Raw genomic sequence first — 24,196 nt, 5'->3', positions numbered from 1 at the left:
ACACTTGTGACAAGTGACAATGACAGCGAATAGTGCCAAGTAGAAGACTGCCAGGTGAGACAGCAACAAGGGACAGCGCACTCCACCGGCGCAGGCGGCTGGTCGCCCGCTTTCTATCACTCCGCCGATCTCCTGGGGAGAATTCTATTATACTGGTAAATGTACAATACTGTACACACAACACGCCCCCCTCACACCCTTCACCGCTATAACCGTCCATGAGCCCGCCTCCAGCCAATCGCCAGCTTGGCCGCGCCCACCATCGCTCTATCTCTGGCTGTTATTGGCGGAATCTCTTTGACTGTTAGTGTGGCGGTAGTACCGAGATGCGTTCTGTAACCATGGCTACGCACACTTCCGGGTTCTGATATCCGGCCGTTGTGTTCTGTCACCAGTTCTGCTGACACCGTCAACATTTAAGGTGAGTGAATGTGAGAGCCGTGCGGGGCTGTGTGCGCCCCTCCTCCGGTACAAGCTTAGCTTCCATGCTCAGGAAGGCTGTGCGCTTTCTTCTTGTTATCCAGGTTGTCCTGTGTTCTCAGAGCTCTCATCCTTCTGCTGTACTTCTATTAAATAGAACTAAAGGCAAAACTTTTTAAAAGTTTTGTATAGAGTGGGGGGAATAGAATACTTGTCAGGTGTTATTACTGTCTGTGTCCTTATTAGGGAGATTCACCCTCCTTGAAGGCTGCTTTTACACAGGGCGGAATCTGTCCAATCGGCCTGCTCAGCACGCTGATCTCTATGGGGCGGTCAGATGGAAATGGACTGCATGTCTGTTTCTATCTAATTGTCATGTGACAGTGGTGGCTGGTGCTCAAAATTTTAGCATGTGAAGAGACGGACCTGTCATCTGCCTGCTCAGCAGGGATCGATGGAGCAATCCCCCGCTGAGCAGAGCAGGCTCCGGACCTGTGGAGGAGCCCTCATTCTAACTCGATCAGCATTACAGAGTGATTTCCAGCCTTGTCCTCTTCAACATTGACACCTGTGTTAATGAGAGAATCACTGACATGATATCAGCTGGTCCTTTTGTGGCAGGGTTGAAATGCAGTGGAAATATTTTTGGGGGGGATTGAGTTAAATTTCATGGCAAAGAGGGACTTTGGAATTAATTGCAATTCATCTGATCACTCTTCATGTGAGCCGTGTGCTGTCATTTTCACTGTCACCTCTTCCTTCCCCAGACGCTGGGCACCAGATTTGGAATTCTCAGTGGTCCTACTTCACCAAACTTTTAAGGCCCATACACAAGATCAGAAAATCGTATGAAAAATCCTGCTTTCGAAGCGATTGTACGATAACCTGATTGTTCATACGCCGCTTTTGTCCCAAATCTTCTGAAGGGACAAACAAGGAAATATTTCTCGTATGATACCATATGATTTTCCTTTAATCAGTACAGTTTTCATCCGAAAATACAATACAATACAAAACATTACATCACTAGTATGCATACAAAAACAACTGGCAATCTTTTGTCTGATAATCTCATCATGTGTACTAGGCTTTAGTCCCAGATTTCTTTGTCAGTGACTGAGTTGTATGGAGAGCTTGGCAAGTTGTATTGCTTATTAGTAGATGGAGTCTTGCTATCGTTCCACTCCTTTCTTTTCATTCTCCTTCACGTCCACCCACGCCAACTCTCCATCCCTCTGTGATCATTTCCAAATTAAACCTAATTAATGTATTCTCTGGTCTTTATCTTCCACTTCCACCCATGCCGACTTTCCTTCCCTCTGTGATCCTTCTCCTTCATGTCTACCTTTTTTAAAGTGGGGTACCCCCTAAAAAAAAAAATTAAAAGTCAGCAGCTGCAAATACTGCAGCTGCTGGCTTTTAATAATCGGACACTTACCTGCCCCAGGGTCCAGCGATGCGGGGGAACGAAGCCCCCCCCCTTGCTCCCCGCTCCGCTCGCGGCGCCGTCATGCATACTGTGGGCACCCGGCTGTGGCTTCACAGCCGGGCACCCACTGCGCATGCGCGAGCGGCGCAGGGCGCCCTGATACGCCGTACAGTCACCTGGGACACTTGACAGGTCCCAGGTGAATGTGCGGCGCGAGGGGAAGTGATGTCACCAGCCCGGGCAATGAGGAAGGCAGATTACGAGGGACCCCCTAGCAACCGGTATTTAGAGGTGAGTAAAAAATTTTTTTTTTTGCCAATTATTATTTTTTATTTTTTTTTACGAACTTTAAGCAGTTTTAATTTTTTGGTGGCAACACCACTTTAAAGTGTTACTAAACCCAGTACAGTAAAATCAGTCTGTATATGCAGTAAAGCATGCTTGTTGTACTCAGTGTGGAACCTAAGGGGTTAATCCTCTGCATTGTGTAAAAAGGCTGCTCGATCCTGTCTTCTTGGATCCTTCCACTCTACCCAATCCATCTGCTAATAGAACAGAACCTTTGGGCACTCTGCACATGCTCAGTTTGGCATGTATTCCTAGAGAGTTTTGTTTTCTTCTTGGGAGAGTGCATGTGATCAGCATAGGGTCAATGAGCACTGTCCAGAGAGGGGGTTCATGCAGCCTCATAGGACAGTTGAAGGAGAATGAAAACTTCTCCTACAAGCTTTAACCCGACACTGATAGAAGTCACAAGACTGCTATATACTGCTGATGAGAAAAGGTATTTAGCCGTTCATATTTACTAAAATTGTATTTCCATGTTCTGTGTACAGTGGGAGACCAGGTGTAGTTAAAGAGGGAGTCCACTGGAAAAAAAAAAAATATTAAAAGCCAGCAGCTATAAATACAGCTGCTGACTTTTAATGGACACTCACCTGTCCCACGGTCCAGCGATGTCGGCAGCGGAGGCCGATCGATTACTCGGCTCTGCTGCCACCACCATTTTCAGTGAGGGAATCAGGAAGTGAAGCATTGCGGCTTCACTTCCCGGTTCCCTACTGCGCATGCGCGAGTCGCCCAGCGTAATGGGAATGGTCCGCGCTGTCTCTGGGACCCGTGTGTGTCCCAGCAGACAGCACGGCGGGACAGGAAGAAGCATAGATTCCCGTGGGAGTCTATACCCGGAAGTGGGTGAAAATACCCGTCTTAGACAGGTATTTGCACCCCCTCCCCCCTGGAAGGTGCCAACTATGACACCGGAGGGGGGGAGGGTTTCCGATGAGCGGAAGTTCCACTTTAGGGTGGAACCCCGCTTTAATGCAGGTCCTGTGTTTAGTAACACTTTAACTGCTGTATTCTCTGGTTGTTCCACTTTCATCCAAGCCCAGTCTCCTTCCCTTTTGATTATTCTCATTTGCTTCAATCCATCCCCTCTTTCTTCCCTAGCCATTTTCCTTTATTCCTTGTCCTTCACTACCGTTTGACTGTTCTCATTTAGACTGTGATTATTCTCTTCTATTCCATCCATGCCATCTTTACATCTCTCTGCAGTAATCCCCCCCCCCATTTGACAGTGCTCTTCTTCTCTGGTCATTCTCATTCTTCTGTCCATACTCGCTCTTCTTCCCTATGTGATTATTGCCCTTGCTTCCTCTCTGCCTCCAGTTATGCCTGCTCCCCTTCCCTGTGTGATCATCCTTCTCTGCTTACAATCTACTTCCACTATTCTCTATCGGTATTCATTTTCCTCCACTTCTATTTTGGATGGATCCCTTGTAATATGGAAATGTACAAAACACGTATATTTTACAATAAACATTTTAAGGTAATATAAAGCCACATGTGACTCTCCCTCCTGCCTCACATTGCAGTGCTCAGTGCCTGAATGGCCAACTGTCACATCTGAACAATGTCATATGGGCCCCTGGGCAAGTTTTGACTTTTAGGGGAGCATAGACTCTTCTGTGAAGCTTGATCTCAAGTGAACCCCTCACCCTAACCCTGAAACATTCTCACTTTTTGGAAATGTGGTGTTTTTGTGCCATATAACCTTTGCATTTTTAATCTACCCAAACATGTTATGTATATTATTATTATTATTATTATTATTATTATTATTATTATTATTATTTTAGGGTAGGTAAAGATTCCCTTTTCTAGTAGATTTGCTTACATATAAATAAATTGAGGTGCTTAGTGTAAAAGTGAGGTGTGTTACTCTTGAATTGTCATTTTGTGACCTTTTTAAGACAGTTAAAAAACAAAGGGGTGAATAGTGGCACTGCAAAGCACCACCCATACAGAGGACAGGAGGCTGGTTTGAGCAAGCAAGAGTCAGATACTTTTTTTTTTACATGCTGAAATATGTTACTAGTGGGCTTTCTCTACTTTAACCGCTTCCCGACCAGCACACGCCGATCTACGTCGGAAGAATGGCACTGGTGGGCAAAAGGGCGTACAGGAACGTCCCCTTTAAGCCCTTGTACACACGGTCGGACATTCCGCTGGACAATTTCCGATAGGACCGTGTTGTCGGATAATCCGACAGTGTGTGGGCTCCATCGGACTGTTTCCGTCAGAGTATCCGACGGACCAAGTTTTCCAGCTGGGCTATAAAATTTTCCGACAACATGATCCGATCGGACTTTGTCCAATCATGTGTAGAGAATTCCGATCGGACAAAGTGCCACACATGCTTAGATCAAATTCCTAGACCAAAACTATTGGCTACTAGCCTGAACGTAGTCCCGTCCTAACGAAATAACGTCATCACGTTAAGTACGATCGGATTTTCTGACAACTTTGTACGACTGTGTGTATGCAACAGTTTCGAACAAAATCCGTGGGACAAAATCCGATGGATTTGGTTGTCGGAATGTCTGACCGTGTGTACAAGGGCTAAGAAGCGGCTCTGCAGGTGTGTAAACAAAGCATTTCCCGTTCTGCCTAGTGCCAGGACAGAGAGCAGTGATCGCTGTTGTGTGTTGTAGTCCCCCCCCCCCACAGTTAGAATCGCTCCCTAGGACACACTTAACTCCTTAATTGGCCCCCTAGTGGTTAGCCCCTTTGCTGCCAGTGTCATTTACATAGTAATCAATGTATTTTTATAGCACTGATCGCTGTATAAATGACAATGGTCCCAAAATAGTGTCAGAAATATCTGACGTGTCCGCCATAATGTCACGGTCCGTACACGTGGGCACGCACTGGAGTCAGTGGGCAGTGCGCATATACGGCCTCCAGCGCAGCCAGCGGCAGACACACGCCGCTGGGATCCGGACTGTCTCCTCCCTCCCCTCTACCCTCCCCTCTACCCAGTGCTCTCCCGAGAAGTAAACCAGGTTAGTCACTAGCACTCTGCATTACTCCACCAATACTCTGCAATACCCCGCCAATACTCTGCATTACCCCGCCAATACTCTGCATTACCCCGCCAATACTCTGCATTACCCCGCCAATACCTTTCTTTTTTTTTTTTTTTATTCTCATATACGTTAATAAGGATACAGTGTTATGTAGAGGTGTACTTAACAATTTTATAGACAAATGATACTATTTACAGTCGCGCGAAATATTTTCTTCTTCCTAGGGGGGGCATGACAGAAAATAATTGAGAAACACTGGTCTAAACTGAGGGGGGAAAAAATGATAGATATATATATTATAGCAAAAAGTAAATAATGCGTTTTTTTTTTTTTGTTTGTTTTTTTTTTTCAAAATTGTCGCTCTTCTTCTTTTTTTTTTTTTTTTTTTTTTTTTGTTTATAGCGCAAAAAATAAAAACCGCAGAGGTGAGCAAATGCCACCAAAACAAAGCTCTATTTGTGGGAAACGAGACGTCAATTTTGTTTGGGTACAACGTTGCATGAATACAGTCAGTGTTAAAGCGTCGCATGGCCAAATCGCAAAAAGTTCTCTGTTCAAGAAGGGGGTAAATCCTTCTGGGGCTGAAGGGGTTAAGAAATGTTTTCTTAGTCCCAATTCAGTCATGTGGTTAATAAATGTTTTTTTTTTTTTGCAGATGTCATCAGATGAAGAGACTACTAGGAGTCCTGATTTACCGAAAGATTCAGACCATGGCAGTTCAGTATCTTCAGATTTCCAGGTAACATGCCCCCCTCCACCATGGCCAGGTTACTCCGTCATCCCACAGTGGTTCTGAATGTCTTCCCCTCCCTCCTTGCCTGTCAGCTCGTCTGTGTCTGCAGTGCCAATCTCCTCCCCGCCCCTCTCCTTTCCTCCTGCCTCTATTCCAATTTAATACATAACACAATTACTTTAGCAAGTTATTTAGTGCAGTTTGTCAGGGGTTTTTTTTTTTTTTTTTTAATATAATACTAAATACCTTTTTGCACAGCACTTCTGTACAGTATGAACTCCCTCTGCTATACTGACCTCACTGGGGAATCTTAGCCTCTCCCACTGCTGTTCTTAGATCGAGGGAGCAGAGGGAGATCATGTGACTGCACAATTAGTCAAGATTGTGATGACTCTTGACGATTAAAGTGTTTCACAATTCTTTCTATGCAAAGAATTCTCTCTGCTCTTCTGAAGACACAGCCCTTAAAAGAAAGGAAGAGAAAAACTGGGCAGTCTGCCAAGAATCAAAACATTCTTTATTAGTTGAACTTAAGTATAAACATTGTAACAATTTTTCAATGGAATAGACTGTATGTAAGTGAAAAAAGTTTAACTACTTAAACAGTAAACCTTTTTCTGACATTTGTTGGTTGGATGGTGGTTGTTGCAATATTTTATGCCACACTGTATTTGCACAGTGGTCTTTCAAATGCAATTTTTTTTGAAAAACCTACTTTAATGAATAATAATAAAAAAAAACTAACTAGTAAAGTTTGTATAATGTGAAAGATTTTACGTTGCGAGAATCGTGATCGTTTTTATTCTAAGCAAAAAAATCGTGATTCTCATTTTGGCCAGAATCGTGCAGCTCTACTGCACAGAGCAGCTGTGCAAAAAGGTATTTGGGATTATAATTTAAAAGAAACGCATTGCACTTTATATCTTGTAAAAACAGAGATGATACAAGTTAGTGTTATGTGACTTTACAACCTCTTTACCCACTTCAGCCCCGAAAGGATTTACCACCTTCCTGACCAGGCCATTTTTTGCGATATGGCACTGCGTTACTTTAACTGACAATTGCGTGGCCGTGCGATGCTCTGATGCTCTACCCAAATAAAATTATGTCCTCCCCCCCCCGCCCCCCACACAAATAGAGCTTTCTTTTGGTGGTATTTGATCACCTCCGCGTTTTTTATTTTATTTATTTTTTGGGGTTTTTTTTCGCTATAAACAAAAACAGAGCGACAATTTTGAAAAAAAATAAAAATTAAAAAAACGAATTTCTTCATAAATTTATACATATGTATTCTGCTACATATTTTTGGTTAAAAAAAAAAATCAATAAGCGTATATTGATTGGTTTGCGCAACAGTTATAGTGTCTACAAAATAGGGGAAAGATTTATGGCCTTTTCATTTATTTTATTTATTTTTTTACTAGTAATTGGTGGTGGTCAGTAATTTTTAGCAGGACTGCAACATTGCGGCAGACAGATCGGACACCTAGCTGACATTTTTTACACTGTTTTTTATTTATTTTTATTTTTTTGGGAACCAGTGACATTATTACAGTGATCGGTGCTAAAAATCTGCACTGAAATTGTACTAATGACACTGGAAGGTCCTCTTTAAGTACTATCTGAATAGTCTTACGATACAAATTTTGCTTTCTAAAGGCAAAAAACTGTGCTTCTAAACTTTGATAAATGACAAAACCAATGTAAAAGAAAAATACAACAGTAATATAAGCTGTGACTCTACTGTGTGATCTAAGCAAAGTTAGACATAAACATATATAAACAGTCGTTCTGACAATTATTCTTGTACCAAACACAGTAAAAAGTGATTTACGTCTTCAGACATTCCAAGCATAAAGTCCAAAAAGATAATTGCTAAGGTAAAATCCTCTTCGTATGTGACTCCAGTTAGGAAAACATGCAGTCACCATCCATCCTCATGTACAAAAGTCCGCAGAAGACGCTGCCACTCTAGAATGGTAAAAAATGCCTGCTTAACTATAATGGACCTTTTATTCAAGAAAGGTCAGTATTGCTTTTGGCTGTATACCCAGCCAGGGCTTCTCAGAGATGTTCCTTTGGACCACAATGGAAGTCATCCAACCATATTCTCCATATTATCATGCCCAAAAATAGAAAATGCTCCAAATAGTGTAAAAAAAAAAAAAAAAAAAGTGATACTTTATTAAAAGAATAGAATCGCACTTGCATTCGTGTAGAATAAACACGCTAAAATGTCTTGCCGGCATGGAGTAAAGCAACCTGCACTTCCGGGTCTCATAGTACACAATGAGGTCAGCACACCACTCCGCCCTTTGCGTTTGGTCACAGGATGTCGTTCGGGGCATATTTTGCTAGTGGAGTTTTCAGATTTGCTAGAAAAAAAACATTCTAAAATATAATAAGTCTTTTGAAGTTGAACTCCAGGCAACACACAGATAAAATACAAATATGAGAGCTATTTTATGTGCCAAAGGATTTGTATTTCTGTCCGTCCAGTACTGAGAATTACACAGGTATGCCAGACAGCGCAGATAACCTACAAATCTGACTTTTGGATTTGTTAGTGAAAGAGCAGCAGCAGACTGATGACCGCATTTCCTTGCTTTCTCCTTCTGTCCGTATGTTCTTTGTCAGCACATTTGAATGCAGAACACTTGATTGGCTCCCAGTGCTGCCTCCCCCTCTCCTAGTCTATGTGCTGCTGTACAAGAGCCGATTACAAGTCAGATTTCGATATTTATACTACATTTGTTTTTTTACAAATGCTTGAAATTACATTTTTAATTGTCTATATATGTGGTGGAAATTTGACCGATTTTGGTTTATTTATTCTTAGGGTCTTTTCTGTCTGATCACCAGTAAATTACTGCTGCTGTATACTGAGAATATTCCTGAAAAGAACAGTGAATCTGCTTTCCTGCAATGCTTCTTGTGCTAGAAATGACATCCTCCCTTCTCGTTTTTCTACATGGTTAAACAGCTCCTATTATTCCGACTCTTTTATGACAGGATGAATATGACCAGCTTCTTCGTTACGCTGTGGTAACTCCAAAGTTTGGGTCTCATTTCCTCAGGGAACATCAAACGACTGCTGAGCAAACCGCAAGTGACAAGTTTTCAAGTCCCAGAGAATCTGTGCGTGAGCAGGCTCCAGGTATAACGAATGATCACTGCTCGATGAACACTGGAGTTGCTTGTTTTTTTATTTATTTAAGCTAAATACACTGTATATATATATTTTTACTGGTTTTGTTGCTATTCTAAGCAATTTAACACATCCTCTGCATAGAACAAACTTTAACGTGGGAAATGTCTGCAGGTTTATTGCATAGTTACTATTTATTTTAAAGCTGAATTTGGGGCACAAAAACTTATATTTAAATATAATAGCCAGAAAAGATATGAATACACTTTGTGAGTGCCAAATGGCTTTGCAAACCCAGAGATTACCTTGTAAAAGTAGCAGTGATATTAATGTGCTGTTTAACCAAGTAGACTTTGCACAACATATCAACACTGCAACATTTTAATTTTAAAACAAATCAATAATGAATTGGTATACAAATGAGTATAAGCCGCTATTTTGGACCCCTATCACACTGGCACGCTGCAGTTTGGCCGCAGCACAGGTGCAGCGCAGTGTATCGGTGTGTTTTTTTTTTTTTTTTTTTTTTTTTGTGCAGATTGCTTGCAGTTTCCCATAGACTTTCTATTATGTCCCACATTTTTGGTGCATTTTCTGAAAGCGCACCAAAAGTCCTGCATGCTGCACCTTTGCTGTGCTTTCAGAAAGTCTATGGGAAACTATGGGTACACTGCGCTGCGCCCACACTGCAGCCAAGCAGCAGTATGGAAAAGGCTTTTGGGCACACAATGCTAATGTATAACGTTGAAACTCCCTGGCAGAAAGTTCCTGCACAAAAAAAATACAAGTATGGTCTATATAGTGCATGCGTTTGCATACATATATGGAGAAATATGTGCATAAAAGGTCTTAGAATTTAGGGGGAGGTGTGATTTTATGCATGTAAAATACTGACCCGTAACACAGATTTTTTATTTTTTTTTATTTTATTTTTTTTAATGTTTTTTTTTTTTTCTATTATTGTTCTAAAGTCTGGTAATTTAGTGATATTTACAGGCCTGTGTGTACATGCCCATTGAAAGCAATTGGCTGCAATCAGAATCGTAAAGAAAAACTATTTAAACACCTAAAAACGTGACGGTTTTTGGCACCCATGTGCAAGAGCCCTAAGAAGATGCATACTAATCGTGTATTAGAATTTTGAAAAGTAAAATGTGTTTTTATTTTTTTATTTTATTACTACAGTTTCTGCATTGTCAGATGCAACTTCTGATGGTGTGGGGAACTTACTCACAGGTCAGTAGGAAAGTACAAATGCGATAAGGTTCTCAACTTGCATTAAAGCGGGAGTCCGCGTTTTTTTTATTTATTTTTTTTAAAAGCCAGCAGCTACAAATACTGCAGCTGCTGACTTTTAAAATAGTGACACTTACCTGTCCAGCGCGCCCGCGATGTCGGCACCCGAAGCCGATCTCTCGATCGTCTCTCGGGTGCTGCCGCTGCCATCTTGGGTATGGGAATCAGGAAGTGGAGCCTTTCGGCTTCATTTCCCGGTTCCCTACTGCGCATGCGCGAGTGCTGCCTCTGGGATCTGTGTGTTTCCCAGCAGGCAGCGGGGGACTTTCGGAAAGGGGCGTAATCTACGCCCCTTTCCGCAGAGAGCTATCCCGGAAGTGGGTGCAGATACCTGTACTGTACAGGTACCTGCACCCCCCCTCCCCCCTGAAAGGTGCCAATTGTGGCGCCGGAGGGGGGGGGGGAATCCAATGAGCGGAAGGTCCACTTTAGGGTGGACCTTCGCTTTAAATACTAAACTACCCTTCACACAGTATTGGATAAGATAAAATGCAAACGGAAAAATTAAATTTGGCTGGTTCATCAAGAATCTGCTGAATTTTTATTCATATATGGGCAGGCTGGTTGTGCGGAAGACGATCCATCCCTCCATCGACTTCAGTACAAGCAGCCTGTCAGATTTTTTTTTTTTTTTTCATGTGATCACTGCCAGTGGCTCTAGCCACAAGCAGTGATCATTGTATTCTGACAGCTGGAAAATCTCCCCCTGTCAGAATACAATAGCCCGGGGGAGGGATTCCTCCATCAACACAACTGGTGTCAATGATTGGGAATCCTATAATTTTTCCTTCACACAGTATTGGATAAGATATAATGTAATACAGTAAGATACAATTCCTATGATTTTTGGAAGAGAAAATATCAATTATATGATCAGTATCTCGCCACTGTTTAAAGGAAAGGATGTATATTCGATTCGTCCTAGCAGCAATGTCCAAAGGGATTGGGGAGTGGTCGCTTATCACCAAATGTGTGTATGTCAGCGTGTGGGTCTGTGGTCCTCTCTCTATTGCACCTCACACAGTTTATTCCATCTGGGACAATAAGCTCATAAAATTATAATAAGCTTAGCCCAGAAGGTTGGAAAAATCGAATGATTTACTTTGGTGGGCAGAAAAACGTGATCTGAACTGTCTGTTAAATAAATAATATGTTCTATTTTCATAATGTGTATTTGTTTGTTAATTGTTGCTGGAATATATATATATATATATATTATATATATTTTTTTTAAGTACTCTGGTAACCAGTGCTATATAAAATACATAATTTTGATTAATCAATATCACATAAAGTGGTTAGATATATGGATAAATGTATAATTTTTGAATACTTGTTTATCTAGGAAAACACATGCTATATGTATATTTTTATACAGTTATAGTTGCAATTCATATGTCTTCCACAACACTAATTGGCATCTTAAAACAATTCTTACATCTAAGTCTTATGTTTTTACCCTACGACAGAATTATCATTGGGTCAGTAGACACTAAAATCATAATTGTCTTAGGGAAGTCACACAAGTTTATGCTCAAGATTGCCAACTCTGGGGGCGTGGCTTGGACGCCGAAGGGAATGGACGCTGCATGCTGAGCTGAGCTGAGCTCCGTCGGACCGTGACACTAGCTTCCCCTCCAGCCAGATCGAGCTGTGCGATGGACGCCGCTTGCTGAGCTTCCCCCCCAGTCATATCGAATTGTGCGATGGATGCCGTTTGCTGAGCCTCCACTCCAGCCATATCGAATTGTGCGAAGGACGCCGCTTGCTGAGATGAGCTGAGCGCCGTCGGATTGTGACACCAGCTCTTTCCCCAGCCATATCGAATTGTGCGATGGGCAGACGAGATAGACTGCCTGAATGTCCTGAACCACAGAGCTCCTATCCCACCTCTGGAGTACGCCGTATAGCGGACATTTTCGATTCTCAGGCACAGAAGACACAGAGGACTAGGGGCCGCCCCGCTAGTAAGATGGCGCTGAGAAGCCACGAGGCAGAACACAGCGAGGATTCCAGGTCGGCTTCAGAGGATAGGGTAAGGGAGCAGGATTGCTCAGATCACCCTCTTAAGCTTTCAGAAATGACAAAAATAGCTGCGGACATTAAAGGCACTTTGTTTTCTGCTATTAATGATCTAAAAGCTGACTTTATAGCTCTGTCGGATCGGCTGTCCCAGAATGAAAGAGCAGAGGCAAAAAGGGATAGAGCGGTGGAGAGGCTGTCTTCCACTGTCTCATCCCACACCATTCATCTTATTCAGATGAACAAGCACCTCGAGGAACTTGACAATCGGGGGCGCAGACAGAACATTAGAGTGAGGGGGATCCCCGAGAAGATTGAACCTGCTCAGATAAAACAAGCTTTGCAGTCAGTGTTTAACGGAGTGTTGGAGAGACCTAAGGATACTGACATTGAGTTTATAAGAGTGCACAGAGCGTTAGCATCAAAGCCAAGTGACACAGCTCCTCCAAGGGATATTATATGCTGCTTGCAAAGCTTCCCATTGAAGGAAGAGATACTGGGGAAAGCAAGGAGGAATGACCAGATCTTTTTTAATGAACATGCTGTGGCACTATATCAGGATCTTTCCTACATTACACTACAGAACAGGCGAGCTTTGCGCCCATTGACTAACGTTCTAAGGGAAAGGGGCATCCCTTATCGATGGCGCTTTCCTTTTGCGTTGAACGCCACGTTTTTGGGAAAACAATACCATCTGCGCATGCCTGAGGATATTTCAAGCTTCTGTGCACAGCTACAAATTCCACTGACTGAAGTGCCGGAATGGTACAGGGAGTTTCGTTGCCCCCCGTTGGGGACCTCTCCACCGCACACCCCACAGTCATCTCCCTCGAAGCTAGTAGCCAAAAAACCTCGCCCGGACAAATCTCAGAGCTTGAACAGGGGCAGATCTTCACAACCTGGGACAGACTACTGGCTACAGCTACATGCCTGAGTTCAGAGTGGGAGCTTGTCTTCCTTCCCTTTTTTTTTTTTTTTTTTTTTTTTTTTTTTTTTTTTTTTTTTTTTTTTAGGACCGGTTAATAACAGGTTCCATATATTTCACACTTGGGCACTGATATGTCGGATAGCCACTTCCCATAAGTGATGATTCCTGCTCGGGGTCTGTTGAGCTGTTTCTAGAGACTCCCCCCCATTAAAAAGAAATTTCTTTTTTTTTGGGCTTTTCTCCATATTGACTTTATTGTAGCTGAACTGAATATGTTTATAAGGGGAATGGCCGGAGTGACACAAAGATATAAGGACACACCTTTTTTTGTGTACATGCAGTGGTGGGGGAGGGATGGGGGGTATTATCTGTATTATCTGTATTATCCTTATTATTTTTATTTTTGGGTACTTTAGTTATGTTTATACGCTGGGGTGTGGGGCCGGGAAGTAGCTGTGATCCGATTATTTCACTCTTAGATATGGTAATTTAGGGAAGGAATCACACACCGCTATAGGGGGACTGTGGGGGTGTTAAGTGTGGCAGCTGGGGGTAAATTGAGCACTAGGATCAGACAGAGTATTATGGGTGGTATGGTAGTTGGCGATTATTGCAGTTTTCATTATAGTTTTCATTATAGTTGTTGTTTATTAAAGGCGCCTATAGCGCAATATTAAAATAAATTCCATGTTCATAATCCTGCTCATGATCTCAGCCTTCTGGCTGGAAGGGTATATATGTGGCCTTAATATGTGCTTAATTTTTGAGTCACGGAAGGATTGGAGTGGTTTTTCCTTATATTCATTTAAACAGATAATTAATAGTTTTTGTGTTTTTGGGTTTTAATTTATTACCATTTTCTGAAGGAAAGTCCTCCCATTGCTTCCACATGTGCATCGCTGTCTGGTTTTATCCAGACGGGGATTCACAACGTTTTCTTTTTTCTTCTCCTCTCCCACAGTTGATAGGAGGAGACATTTTATCTAGTGATTCCATTTGGGTGTCTATCCACCTAAGTGACGTTTTTTTTTTTTTTTTTTTTATTTTTTTTTTTTTGTTGTTGTTGTTTCTTACCTAATCTTTTCTTTTTTCCCTTCTTGCAATTGTATTTAATATGGCGTATTCTATGTTAGATGAACATGCTTTTGTGATCTCCCATAACGTTAGGGGTCTAAATACACCGGAGAAACGAATGGCGGTGCTTAGGGAACTTCATAAGCAGAAACCGGCAGCGGTGTTTCTTCAGGAGACCCACTTCCGGTCCGGTAAGACTCCTAGATTGCATGATAGACATTATCCATATGTTTTTCATGCAACAAATCCCGAGGCCAAATCTAAGGGGGTGACAATTTTGCTACATAAAAATGCTGATTTCACTTTACACCAGCAGATGGCGGACACTGCCGGAAGGTATCTATTTTTGAAGGGGATTTGGGCGGGAACTCCGGTTACCTTGGCCAATGTTTACTTCCCCAACACTGCACAGGTCACGTTTTGTCAACATGTGGTAGATGAATTGAAGGGCTTTGCATCTGGATGTGTGGTGTTGGGGGGAGATTTCAATTTAGCGCTAAATCCCCTTCAGGATACATCAGATGGCAGGTCCAGCATTCCGTATAAAAAGTTGCGTAAAATCAAGACACTTTTAGCTTCCCTTACTTTAGTAGATACTTGGCGTTTGGCAAACCCCTCAGGTAGGGATTACACATATTTTTCTTCCTTGCATAAAAAATTTACACGCATAGACTATATTTTTGTTACTCAAAGGGATATATCCCGTATAAAATCTGCTAAAATAGGTGTGCAGACCATCTCTGATCACGCCCCTATATCGTTGCAGTTCCATAAAACGAACATACATCGCGGCCCCCACTCGTGGAGATTAAACCCCTCCCTGCTTACGGATAAGGACAACACTGACAAAATAGCGGATATAATTAAATTATATTTTACAGAAAATGTCTCTGAAGAATTGTCACCTTTTACAATTTGGGCGGCCCATAAATGCGTGGTTCGGGGGGAACTCATACGGCTGGGGGCCGCGAGAAAAAGGGTTGCAGAGAGGGAGATTAACGATCTTATACAGACCATTAGAGACCTAGAGGGGAAGCATAAACAATCCTTAGCAACTGACACAGCAGTAACTTTATTAGATTTGAGGAAAAAATTACAAGCTCATTTGAACCTTAAAGCACAGAAGATCCTTTTCTTTAAGAAGGGGTTCTTCTATGAACACAATGATAAAACGGGCAAACTTTTAGCGAAGGCCCTTAAGGAAACATTATTATCGACGAATATTGCTGCAATTAAAACCAGTGCTGGTCAGACAACACAGGATGCTGCAAAAATCGCGCAAAGATTTCAAGAATATTACTCCAATTTGTATAATTTACCGCAGCTACATAAACCTAGCGACTTAAGGGGGACGTCAGCAGAGATTACTAATACATTTCTGGCTGACAGCGGACTCCCCAAACTTACTGAGGAGGAAGCGCTGTCGTTGGAAGAACCAATAATTGAAGGTGAACTTACTACAGCTATTAAGGAATTAAAAAAGGGGAAAAGCCCTGGACCGGACGGTTTAACAGCCCACTATTATAAAACCTTTACGGAATTATTGATTCCATACATGATTAAGACATTTAACTACTTTCGAGACCCACAAACGTTACCAGAAGATTTTCTGAGAGCGCACGTTACAGTATTGCCTAAACTTAATAAAGACCCTCTAGATTGTGCCAGTTATAGGCCGATTTCTTTATTGAATGTGGACCTAAAAATTTATACGAAAATACTAGCGAACAGATTGCGCCCACTGTTGCACAAACTTATAGGTCCAGAGCAGGTAGGTTTTATGCCTGGTAGGGAGGCGAAAGACAACGTGATTAAAGCCCTTAATCTTATACACAGGGCCCAAACAGAACAATTTGAAGGCATGCTCTTATCTACAGATGCAGAGAAGGCCTTCGACCGTGTGTCGTGGGACTTCCTGTATGCGACTTGCTCTCATATAGGTCTGAGAGCACATATGCTATCCTGGATTAAAACCATTTATTATAACCCTACGGCACAAATTAAGGTGAATGGGACACTGTCAGACAAGGTGCAGATACGGAATGGGACTAGGCAAGGGTGTCCTCTTTCGCCCTTGCTGTTTATACTCACCTTGGAACCGTTAATCCGCACAGTTAATTTATCATCCTCTATACATGGCTTCCACGTAGGCGATAAGGAATATAAGTGTGCTGCGTATGCGGATGATCTATTGTTTTTTATAACTCAGCTGCATGTTACTATGCCTAATTTGTGCACTATATTTAAGCATTATAGCTATATAGCGAATTTCAAAATTAATTATAAAAAATCTGAGGCCCTCAACCTTACGCTACAAGAGACAACGCGGGAGGCTGTTTTACGCAACTGTAAATTTAAGTGGGAATCCCGCTCTCTTAAATACTTAGGAGTTCATTTGACTCCCAGTTTAAACGAGATATATAGCCAAAATTTCTTGCCATTGTTACAAAACGTGAAAAAAGACCTGGAGAGATGGACACTCAAACATTTCTCCTGGTTTGGTAGGGCAGCTATCATCAAAATGACAATCCTGCCCAGATTTCTGTATTTTTTTCAGACGCTGCCCATATGGTTACCTGCAAATTTTTTTCGGTCATTGAATGCTATTTTTAGACACTTTCTATGGGCATCTAAAAAGCCACGCATAAGCCTTGCAATACTTACTAGAGATAAAGGCAGTGGGGGAATGGGATTCCCCAATTTCAAAAATTACTATAAGGCCACTCATCTTACCAGAATGATTGACTGGACTTGCCATGCGGATAACAAAGATTGGGTGAAACTTGAAAACGACGTAGGCCCTATCCCAGTGACATATTCCCCTTGGATTCCATGGGACTCATGCCCTAAACAGCTTAAGCAACATCCCCTTATAGGGACCACTTTAAGACTACTACAAACAGTGTCTCAAAAGACGGGTTTGACTACTTCACCTGGCCCATTAACACCGCTAGTAGATAATCCTGACTTTATACCAGGCATGCATAAACCTATCCGGCACTTCATATGTGGGAATCTGCCCTTATTAGCCATTCATTGCCTTGAGGGTAACAAGATTAAATCAATGGCGGACTTACAACATACTTTGGGCTTAACCGTTTTGGGACATTGGACGTATAGACAAATACATGATTATATTTTGAGCCCACTGAGGCTTAAACATTTTATACGACCATTAACGCCATTTGAGGCGGTTTGCCTTCGTGCTAACGCTTCTACGAAAAATATCTCTCTCACGTATGCTTGGTTACAATCTGCAGCATGTCTGGAACCTAATAAACATAAGCTTTTCTGGGAAGCAGCATTAAATGCATCTTTTACAAACGATCAATGGCTACAGGCATGTGTATTTGCTCATAAATGTGCAATTAGCACCAGATTACAGGAAACTTCTTTTAAACTTTTGACGAATTGGTATAACACGCCAATTAAATTGCATAAGTGGTTCCCTGCTGTTCCAGACCTATGTTGGCGTTGTAATCAAACTAAGGGCACTTTACAACATATATGGTGGGAGTGTGACCTAATCAGACCATACTGGGCCCAAGTGATTAGTATTATACAACAAATAACTGATACACAGATCCCCCTAGACGCTAAATGTTGTCTACTACACATTACTGACCTCTCAATGAGAGAATATAAAAAATCGCTGATCAGATTCCTACTAACTGCCGCCAAGACAGTGATACCGAGACATTGGAGGAACACTACGACTCCCTCAATTACGGAATGGCTGGGAGAGATAGGATATTTGCACAAAATGGAAGAAATTAGGGCTATAGCCCATGAAAGCACGGGCAAGTATATAGTTGTATGGCGACCTTGGGTAGTGTTTAGCTATTCTTCCGTATACGCCTCTCTGATACAAACATGAGGTGGAGGGGGCGTTGTGTGTTAGAGCTAGCAATGCCCGCTTATTCCTTAGGGACAACTTTTTTTTTTTTTTTCCCCTCTTCTCCTTTCTCTCTTTTTTTTTTCTAAGGTGCTAGCCCTGAGATAGGCTGTCACCTCTTTTCTATATCCATTAGTCACATTTGGCCTTTGTATGATAGGTAATAGGGTGAATTTAGAGTGGTATAAAGTTATAAGGCAGACATGCCGGGACAGGCTTTTACAATCCATTGATATATATGTTTAGGTCCTATTGACGCTTTGGGATTGGTAATGTACCTATCCTTCTACTAAGAGGTCTTTCCATTTTTTTTTGGAGGGGCTTATTAGTTTAAGGGGATCTCCTGTCAATCTGTTTATATGCAAACAAGAGGACTAAAAGTATGAGTCTGTAACACTATTGCTACCCTATTGTACACATAGGCAATTGTATTAGCGATTATTATGTATTGTTATATTTGTATTGTAACTGGCTAATTCTTTAATAAATTATAATTGTATAAAAAAAAAAAAAAATCATAATTGTATCAATGACCTGGAATATAATATATAATTTTAGTGACTTATAATCAAATATAGGTATGCTGAATGCATACCTTTCAAATGTCTTCCTAAAAGTGTTTTTGAAGTGAACTTTGGCCAGACTCAATGAATATTTAGCTGTATAAACAATTCCTAGAGTCTAAACAATGGGTTCCCTTTAGATAAGGGTGATTTCTCTGTGAGAACAATCCAGTTCCGTATCTGTGTAACTTTTTATGGCAGTGTTGGGTCTATCCTTTTATCTACCCAACAAGGACAGGTAAATATCTTTGATTTCTGCTTTGCAATGAATTGATTGTCTGAAGAACCAGTTTTCTCTATTCTTGTTTTAAGCGGTTTCAAGAGGAGAAAAAAAAAACAGGTAAATGTTTGGTTTTGTGAAAAGGGCACTATTGTTCAGGTGACTTTGTTTCAACATAAGGTTTGTGTATTGACTTCCACTTGGAGAGGGTGAATTACTCAACCTTTTTGGTGGGGGGACTGCTCCTCTGGATGATGACTCCTTAGCTGAGTGTTTCATGAATTATGAAAGTTTCTTACGTATCCCGACCAAACATTTTTTGAGAGCAACTTCTCCCAACCATCCAAGAACAGTTTGGTGACGAACAATGCCTTTTCCACCCATAAGGCAAAAATGATAACTAAGTGGGTTGGGGAAGAAAACAAGGACATTTTGGGTCCATGAACAGGAAACTCCCCAGACCTTAATCCCATTTAGAATTTGTAGTCAATCCTCAAGAGGCAGATGAACAACCCCCCCCCCCCCCCCCCAAACTCCATACATTGATTATTCAAGAAAGGGCTGCCATCAGCCAGAATGATTGACAGCATGCCAGGGCAAATTGCAAACTTCTTGAAAAAGAAAGGTCAATAGTGTAAATAGTGACTCTTTGCATAATTGTCAATAAAACCCTTTGGCAATTATGAAATGCTTGTAATTATACTTCAGTATACCATAGTAACATCTGACAAAAAGATCTAAAAACACTGAAGCAGCAGACTGTGAAAATTAATATTTGTGCCATTCTCAAAACTTTTTGTCAGAGCTGTATATAGTCCAGGAGTGTGTAATGTAGAATAAAGAACAGAGTTTCTCTACCCTTTTTTATTTTATTTTTTTTTATTTTTTTTTTACCTTGGAGGAACCCTTGGCAAAAACGCTGAGATATTGGGGAACCCCTGAAATAATGTTTCCATTCACAGCTCATGGAACATTGGTGTGATAAGCAAGTTGTTACAAATGGTATAAAATAATAGAATAAATATTAAAGCGCATCCATTTAATTGAAACTTGTGCTTGCTTTTTCTTTTTTCTGCACAGATTCTCAATTCTGGGTCAAACGAAGGGGAAAAAAAACGAAAAAAAGATGAGCAGTGTACAGGGGGTCAGCATGGAAAAGTATAGGGGTCAGCAGAGCACATTAAATGAGCAGTGCATATTGGGTTTATTATGTGGAAGTCACAGCAAGGCACATTCATTGGGTGGCTCAGGAGGGTTTATTACATGAAGGGCACAGTACATGGGGGGGGGCAACCCAGGATAAATTACATGGAGAGCAGAACCCCCCCCCCCCCCCCCCAGTTCAATCTGCACAATTCCCCCCCCCCCCCTCCCTAAATTCACAGACCTCATCTTAGCAGCATGGGAGAGACCCAGACAGCTGCCTGCAGCTTCTGGACATTGTGAGGATCTGTTCGTAAATGTGAGTCAGATCCTATGACATCACAGAGCCCAGGCAGTAGGCAGTGAGAGGCGCAGCTGAGACATTTCTCCTCCATGTGTACAGTGTGAACCAGAGCACTGTGTGGCTCCTTTTCCCGGCCTGTCTGCCCTGCAGACACTGCACACATGGATGTTATGCCACTGGATGGGGCATATATTGCATTTTCCTGTGTATTCAGATTACATTATTGTTGTACATGGTAATCTTATTACCTCATGTAGTACATTTTGTTATTACCCATTCTCTGAACGCTTTCTATTAATCCATGAAGCTGGAGCCAGGAGAACATAATAAACTATTAGTGTAATTTATATTGTTGAGATCATCCTTCCTCTTTCTCCTGCATATTCCTATTTTATATAACAGAATAATTTTATGACTGTTCAAGACTTTATTGCTTTGCTTTCTTATTTTCATGTAAAACATGCCAGCTTCCGTTCCCCTAGATATATTATATTACCGTTTTAATTACCATCCTCCTATAATATTTAACTCCTAGGTGTTTTAAATTCAAGAACAAAAACGTTGCAGCTTTTTCAGTCTAACTCCCCCCCCCCGCCCCCTTATTTTGCTATTCTATCCACTCACTGTACTGGATCTATGGAGGAGCAGTGCCCTCACCCTAGGAGAAGACTGCAGAACACCTTGTCCTCTCTGTAACATAAGGGGTGGTGTTGTTTAGTCCACAGAGGAGAACTGGGCAAGGCAGATAAAATGATTTGAGATTTCATTGCAGCAAAATGAATAGTAAGGTTAGGAGCTTACTGGATTTCTGGAAGGAGCATTTATTTTTTATTTTATTTTTTGCACTTATTGAACAAAATTAATTCATTCCTTGTTAGGGTTCAGTTGCACTTGAAGCCTTCCTTGGACTCTTTGATTTGGATCGATTGGTAATAGCTTAATACGTCAGTCTGTCTGTGTGCATCTATAGCTGTTACTTTCCAGTCTCTTGAAAATGAAATGTACATTGTAATGTAACTTTACTTTACAGAAAGAAGCCAGACTTCATCCACACCAGACCTTCCACAACATTCAGAAAGAGAGAATCAATTAGAAAATCCTACAACTACAGCAGATCTTCTTCTAGGACCAAGGAATCAACAAGGTATTGTATCCTGTCATCAATTCCTAACATTATTATTTAAAGAGGAAGTACTTCTGTCTCAAAATTTTACCTATAGGTAAGCCTATAATAAGGTAGTGTAAATATCTCCTAAACATGCACCATTTAGGAGATATTTAGTGTATATGCAGCCAGTGACATCACTGGTGCATGCGCTCTGAAGGAACCACCACCCGTGTCGTCCCTTCAGAGCCCTATGATGTGAACGGGCATGCGTGGGAGTTATGTCATTGTGGCTCCGGCCATTCACAGAGCCAGAGTCCCCGAACCAGAAAGCAAGACCGGTGAAGATGGAAGTGGCCTGCAGCGATCGCATCGCTGGAATGCTTTTTTTTATTTATTTTTTTCTTCTTTTAGGTATGTTTCACATAATTGCTAGTATGCATCGCATAGCACATTTATTTTTTTTACCTCGCAAGAAAAAAAAAATATCCAGCGGTTTACAATCGCTTTAAAGAGACAAAATGTGAAACCAAAGTTGCTTATGCCATGGCGGAAAAACTGCAAAAGTAAGAAAATGATCTTAAAGCAGTATTAAACCCAAAACAAACATTTTATTATACTGCAGGTTACCAGTTCTTAGATGCCTGTTTTTCAGCAGAACAAGTTGTCTTGCAGATGTAGCAGTTGGGTTGAGGGTTGAGACAAACCATTTACCACTGACAGGAGTCCTTGCCATGGTCAACGTTTTTTATTTATGTAAAACCTTTATCCCAAAACTGCGTGATTATCAAGGCCTCATTCACACTTGTGCAACTTGTCATGTTACTTTGGACCCCAAAGTCTCATGACAAATTGCACTCCACGTTTCCCTATGATAACCGTTCATATGTGTGCACTACTTTGGTCCGACTTTCATGTGACTTGAAGTCCTTAGACCCAATGTAAACCCTGTAAAACTTCAAAAGTCACACCTATATAATGTAGATGCGATTTGGGTGGGACTTGTATGCAACTTGTGAAATGCCGGCAATGAAAGGAAAATGAAGAAAACGGCGTGGGTCCCCCCAAAATCCATACCAGACCCTTATCCGAGCATGCATGGAGGGGGTGCCAAAGCACCTTGTCCCCACATGGAACATTGCTGGATTGAGAGAGGGGTTGGGTGAGCATTAGGAGGGGCTGTAGGGGGAGTGTTGGCTATAGTTTGGTTTTGGCTTCAATTTGTTTAGTTTTATCTAAATCCAGTAGTCCATCTAACACTCCCCTCCCCCCAGACTGACAATGCTTCTGTCCAAAGGTGTCTCTGTGCTCCTTCATCCAGAGTGGATGTTCTTTTATATAGGTGTGTTACTGGCCAGATCACCAGGTGAAACCAGATGGGGGGGCTTTAGAAAAAAAGGAAACTAATGAAGCTACCACATCTAATGGTTGCTAAGCTGCAATATGTTACATGTTTGGTTTTGGGTTTAATACCACTTTGTTACTTCAGTCTAAGTTTTTGGTGCTCCACTGCAATAGCAAACCGAGGAGTCACCGACTACCACGCTGTACTTCTGTGCACAGATGGAGACATTTTATAAAAAAAGGGAAAGTTATTAATTCACTATGAAGCTCAGACTCCATACTTTCCTCCCCACCTGGACACTAGCTTCAATTATTTTTATTATTTATTATAGATCAGATAGTATTTCAGAGATCACCATTTCATTCTGGCATGGAGGCCTTCTCTCCGCTTCACTCAGAGGAAATGTCTCTTCATGGGTCCTCCTCCTCTTCTACAAGGTCACATGTGGAACAGGTCAGAGTAACAGAGCTCCCCGTCTCTGCTGAAAACATGCAACAGGTGGAAGATTTGCTTGACCTATGGAGTGGTAATCTTAAGGTACACAGATTTCTGGTGATTTTAATTTTTTTTATATATTTGTTTTCTTTTTCTTCACCATTCATTGGTTAATTTACTATGTTAAGATATCCTTAGGGTTCAGGGAGTACCTACATTTTGTTGGTGGAAATACCAGCTCGTATATTTGCCTCCTTTTTTTTCACCCTCTGAAATTGTATGCAAGCTGTATAGTTTTAGTAAAAACTAAAAATCGACTAGTAATGAACATATACCAATTATGATGACCCATTTAATATTAGGTTTTGCCACCAAGACACCCCTGACTCATCAAAGCATGGACTCTACCTCTGAAGGTGTGCTGTGGTATCTGGCACCAAGCCGTCAGTAGCAGATCCTTTAAAGTATCAGTGCTTAGGCAGCTTATATTTATTTTTATTTTTTTTCGTTTGACCAGTGGCTTGAATGCAAAAAATAAAAATAAATGATCCGATTTCCCCCATCCACACATTTGATGTGAATGGGAGAATTAATCCCGCTGTGCTATTTTATTCTAACTGCAGAGAGTCTTCCCCTCCATCAGAATACATTGATCAGTGCTACCAGCGGCACTGATCGGGAAAAATCTGACAGGTTGGTTGACTGTGTACAATCAGTAGACTGACATCTATACAACCAGGGTGGCCATACTTGGATTGAAATTTGTCC

At 41.5% G+C, this 24,196-nt stretch overlaps 1 protein-coding gene across 7 annotated transcripts in view; it reads left to right on the top strand.

The window, feature by feature from the left end:
- Positions 1-329: 329 nt before the first annotated feature.
- Positions 330-24,196, top strand: part of POC5 (POC5 centriolar protein) — a 72,615-nt gene continuing 48,748 nt past the window's right edge. Inside the window, exons 1-7 of one of the 7 annotated variants that reach the window (XM_077462552.1) lie at positions 337-421; positions 1,188-1,295; positions 5,873-5,956; positions 8,963-9,107; positions 10,284-10,334; positions 21,574-21,687; positions 23,325-23,530. In XM_077462552.1, the coding sequence (XP_077318678.1) occupies positions 1,269-1,295; positions 5,873-5,956; positions 8,963-9,107; positions 10,284-10,334; positions 21,574-21,687; positions 23,325-23,530 (627 nt within the window). In that variant the 5' untranslated portion in view covers positions 337-421; positions 1,188-1,268. Of the gene's footprint in view, positions 422-1,187; positions 1,370-5,872; positions 5,957-8,962; positions 9,108-10,283; positions 10,335-21,573; positions 21,688-23,324; positions 23,531-24,196 lie in introns of those variants that run through there. The other 6 variants (XM_077462554.1, XM_077462555.1, XM_077462557.1 and 3 more) reach the window with 6 other exon arrangements.

The sequence above is a fragment of the Lithobates pipiens genome, unplaced genomic scaffold (assembly GCF_037356315.1).
Source record: "Lithobates pipiens isolate NorthernLeopardFrog02 unplaced genomic scaffold, aLitPip1_a1.2 Scaffold_3, whole genome shotgun sequence".
NCBI classification, from domain to species: domain Eukaryota; kingdom Metazoa; phylum Chordata; class Amphibia; order Anura; family Ranidae; genus Lithobates; species Lithobates pipiens.
This window is presented reverse-complemented; position numbering and strand designations above follow the sequence as displayed.